The sequence below is a fragment of the Ochotona curzoniae genome, unplaced genomic scaffold, assembly GCF_017591425.1.
Source record: "Ochotona curzoniae isolate NIBS_2020 unplaced genomic scaffold, NIBS_Ocur_1.0 contig_2692, whole genome shotgun sequence".
NCBI classification, from domain to species: domain Eukaryota; kingdom Metazoa; phylum Chordata; class Mammalia; order Lagomorpha; family Ochotonidae; genus Ochotona; species Ochotona curzoniae.
In genome coordinates, this window is record NW_024465556.1 from 16,706,284 (window position 1) to 16,710,675 (window position 4,392).

The 4,392-nt window shown below is 64.3% G+C and overlaps 1 protein-coding gene across 1 annotated transcript; it reads left to right on the plus strand.

Annotated features, from left to right (window-relative positions):
- Positions 1–1,455: 1,455 nt before the first annotated feature.
- Positions 1,456–3,635, plus strand: DDIT4 (DNA damage inducible transcript 4). Its single transcript, XM_040975920.1, has 3 exons — positions 1,456–1,611; positions 1,762–2,024; positions 2,274–3,635. The coding sequence occupies exons 2-3, from the start codon at positions 1,823–1,825 to the stop codon at positions 2,765–2,767; spliced, it is 696 nt and encodes a 231-aa protein (XP_040831854.1). The 5' UTR covers positions 1,456–1,611; positions 1,762–1,822; the 3' UTR covers positions 2,768–3,635.
- Positions 3,636–4,392: the final 757 nt, after the last annotated feature.

Here is a 4,392-nt window from a genome sequence, read left to right on the forward strand (position 1 = left end):
ATTTCAAGAGGACCTCATTTACTCAGCGCCCCCCCACCCCCGCCCCAGCCTGAAGGGAGGGAGGCCCAGGGCTTGGACTCTGGTCTAGGTTTGGCTAGGGGGCAGGCTGAGAGGGGTGTCCGGCTTTATTTTCAATATGGGGATGGAAGTGGGGGACCGGCTTAGGCAGTGGCCCTACACCCCAGGCCAGTGTCCCCTGGTCACGTGCAGATGCAGACCTGCCCAGAGGCGAGCCCCTGCGCCTGCCAGATCAGATTCGGTTCCTGCCCACCGGGGCCGGAACCGCTGATGTAAGTTTGATTCCTGCTTCCAACAGTGTCCCCGCGTCCCAGACTGATAGACGTTTACAGAAAGGTCGAGTGCATCCGAACCTCGTCCCGCCCACTAGGAGCAGCCACTATCAGCCCGCAAGCACAGCTGCCAGGCCCGCGTTCCCGCGGCCTCGCCCGAATGATGAAACCGGAGCTGGCCATTGCATGCCGCGCTGCTCCTCCAGAGCCCGGCGCTCGGGGGCTCGGACAGCGCTCCGAGTCTTTCACACAAAGCGCTGCAGCCGGAGGGCGCTAAGGCCCGGGGATCCCGGCCGCAGCCCGCGGAGTTGGCATCCCGCGCCTCCCGGACCCGACTCGGGTCCCCCGTTCTCAGCCTGGGGCCCAGGCGCTCGGAGCCAGGGAGCCCGTCCATCACAGTCCTCAAGCCCCTCCCCGGGAAGCAGGTGGCGGTGGGAGCAGATAGGATTTGGGGTCCAGGCTGTTTGGAATGGGGTGGGGGCGGTGGAGAACAGGGATCACTACTTCACCTGTCCCCCTGGATGGGCGGGCAGGTGGGACTGCGAGGAAGCCGGGGGACGCAAGTGCACGGGGCGGCCCCGTGTTTGGGGTCCCCCCCCCAATTTCTCGACCAGGGGCAGGACAGGGATGGCGTGGGGTACGTGCGCGAGGGCCGACCGGGATAACGTGCGTCCTCCGAGCGACCCACGGGCATCCTCGGAGCGCACAGCAGCGCCCGCAGCTCGCCAGCGCTGGGGGGATGGGGGCTGTCACTTGGGGCCTCTACGTGCCGCCCCCTTAAGCACCACCAAGTTGCCCTGCCTTTCCTCTTCCCCCACTAGCCCGGTCACCGGCCCTCATCCCCTCCCCCAGCAACACGACCCTATAATAAACAAGTCTTTCCTTGATCCTCCCCTGCCGCGAGCGCCCTCGGGGACCTTGGCAGCTGCAGCCGCCGCGGATCCCTTCCAGAAAGGAGGCGTGGCCGCGGCTCGGGGGTCAGGGAGAGGGGGCCCCTCGGCGGGCAGGGGGCGGGGCCGGGCCGCTGTCACCGGGCAGGAGAGAACGTTGCGAACGTGCGCCGGGCACCCATTGGTCGAGGGGGGCCACACTCCCGGGTCGGGATTGGGCTGCGGCGCGGAGCGGGGTGTGGCCTCGCCGCGCTAGGGCTTATAGGCTGCTCCGCGCTGGTGCTAGGCTGAGAGCTTAGGGGGAGGTGCGGGCGGTCAGGAGGGACAGGTCTGGGCAGCGCTCGGGGGGACACAGCACCAGGGCCACTCATTCAAGCGGCCGGACTTGAGGTCGTCCTTCTCTGCATCCTTCTGTCTGACCGCCCTAGCTGGTGAGCGTCCTTTGTGTGTATGGGGTTGAGTGTGTCGGGCGGCGAGATTTCTGGGGGTGCGCGGGGTCCCAGCGCTCGCAGGCTGAGCCACATCCCGCCCCCTCCTCCTCTCCGAGGCTGACGCTCGGTCCCCCCCTTCTTATTCTGCAGCGGCTTCTGCTCTCTCGCACCCCGAGCTGACCAAGCAGACGTCCTGGCGTCCGATCTCACCATGCCCAGTTTGTGGGACCGTTTCTCTTCCTCGTCCTCCTCCTCGCCTTCGTCGTCGTCCGGAACTCCCACCCCGGGCCGGCCGCCGCGCTCAGCCTGGGGGTCGGCGGCCCGAGAGGACGGGCTGGACCGCTGTGCCAGCCTCGAGAGTTCGGACTGCGAGTCCCTGGACAGCAGCAACAGTGGTTGCGGGCCTGAGGAAGGTGAGTGAGGAACCGGGGAGGTGGGGAAGAAGGGATCTGGGGAGAGATGTTGAAGCCACCCACCGGGGTTAAGTCCTATCCCATTGGGAACCCGGCTTTGGCCGGGGTGCGGGGTCCGAGCCCGGAGCGGGCGTTGAGGGGCGGCGAGCTGGCGTCTTAGTAGAACAACGCCGCCCCCACCCCCGCCTGTCGGTCTCGCGTGGAAGCCGCTCTAAGCCTCCCCTCCCCCTGCGTGCTCTTCCCCAACAGACTCGGCCTACCTGGATGGCGAGTCCCTGCCCGACTTGGAGCTGCTCAGCGACCCCGAGGATGAGCACCTGTGCGCCAGCCTGATGCAGCTGCTGCAGGAGAGCCTGTCCCAGGCGCGGCTGGGCTCGCGGCGGCCCGCGCGCCTGCTGATGCCCGGCCAGCTGGTGAGCCAGGTGGGCAAGGAGCTGCTGCGCCTGGCCTACAGCGAGCCGTGCGGGCTGCGGGGGGCGCTGCTGGACGTGTGCGTGGAGCAGGGCAAGACCTGTCACAGCGTGGGCCAGCTGGCCCTGGACCCCAGCCTGGTGCCCACCTTCCAGTTGACCCTGGTGCTGCGCCTGGACTCGCGCCTCTGGCCCAAGATCCAGGGGCTGTTCAGCTCGGCCAACGCTCCCTTCGTCCCCGGCTTCAGCCAGTCCCTGACGCTGAGCACGGGCTTCCGGGTCATCAAGAAGAAGCTCTACAGCTCGGAGCAGCTGCTCATCGAGGAGTGTTGAGCTCCTTGGCCCCTGCCCCCCGGAGGGGTGGGGCAGGCTGAGAGGACTGAGACTTGAGGGGGGTCTGCCTCGGGCCCGGACCCCGAGGACAGGACGGCGGCGGTGGCCGCGGGGAGGCGGTGGCCGCGGGGAGGCGGTGGCCGCGGGGACCGAGCCCTTCTCCGGGGCAGCTCGCCGTTGTTTACCCGCGGCTCCCGGGTGGGGGCGCGCGCCCCTCAGTACTGTAAGCATGAAACAAAGGCGGAGGGGGCCACCCGGGCTTCCGGCTGGATTGTGTATGTAGCATGTACCGTGTTATTTTCTCTTATTACTGACAGTGACGGTGACAGTGGTGTGACAGAGCGGGGGGCGGGGGGAGGAGGGCAGCTGGGCTGCTGGCTGGCCTCTGCGAAGGGGTGGGGGAGGCGTGTGCGTGTATGGGTGCTGACTGGGGCCCGCCGAGGGACGGGGAGCCAGCCAGTTTGTGTTTTCTCCTGGTCTGAGGGGACCCCACAGAGTGTGTCTGTCGTTGGTTTTTGTTCTGTCTGATCGGAGCTCCACTACTGACCTGTTCCGGGCAGCTATCTTACAGACGTGTGAATGTAAGAGTAGTGTGGGTGTTGCCATAGAAAAAAAAATCTATATATACTCCTGGGAGCTGCGTTCTGCCTGTCCCCCACCGACCTTGTACAGAAGAGCTGAGCTGGGAGGGGACCGGGCTGGGTGGGAGCGGGGGCTGGAACCCTTGCCCACTGGAATGCCCCCCTCCAGGTCTTCCATCTAGAACTGTCTACGTGAAGATACTCACTGTTATGAATACACTTGATGTTCAAGTATTAAGACCTATGCAATATTTTTTACTTTTCTAATAAACATGTTTGTTAAACGATTGGCAGTCTTCCATCAGTGCCCTGAAAAGGGGAGGGGTGTGGGTACTGGTAAAAGGCAGCTGGGGTTCACCTGTGAGTTCCTACCTTCTCTTTCCGGGGCTCCCTGCCAGCCCAGGACGAAAGATGTGGACTGTGCTCCTGTGCCAGGAAGCCCTGCTCCCTGGTGCTGAGGGCAATCACCAAGAACGTGCTGGAAAGCACCTGAAGGGGTGAGTCAGACCTCCCGCCGAGCCAGGTTCAGCAGGGAGTGTTCACCTTGTTGCCCAGGTACAAGCCTCCCCCTGCCCCCACCCCTGCTTGAGCCTGCCATCATGAAAAGCACTGCAGAGGGGGAGGTGTTTCCCAGGAGAAAAGTTACATTCCATTTGTTCAGGGGTCATGGACACAAAAATGTCTCCAGGTGCAAAAGATCTGGCTCAACTGACCTGGACCTGGCAGCTAAGGTACAGACAGGACATCACCTGCCACTGAGAAAAAGGGTGTTGTCCAGGCAGGTGCAAGACTGCAACAACACATGCTACATGCACCACGTATGCCCTGTGGGCTTTTTTCCCCAGCAGCCCCTATTGCCCTAGACTCCAGCACCTGCAGGCCCCCGTTTCCCCACCCTGGCCAGGTCCCTGTCTCAGTTTCCAGTCAGGTCCACCCACAGCCCTCGGCTCGGCCTTGCCTTTGCTGGTTCTTATCCTCCCTGTTTTCCTGCTCCCAGGCAGGGCTTGTTTGCTCAAGGCTGTAAAACAGTGCTTCAGCTACTTA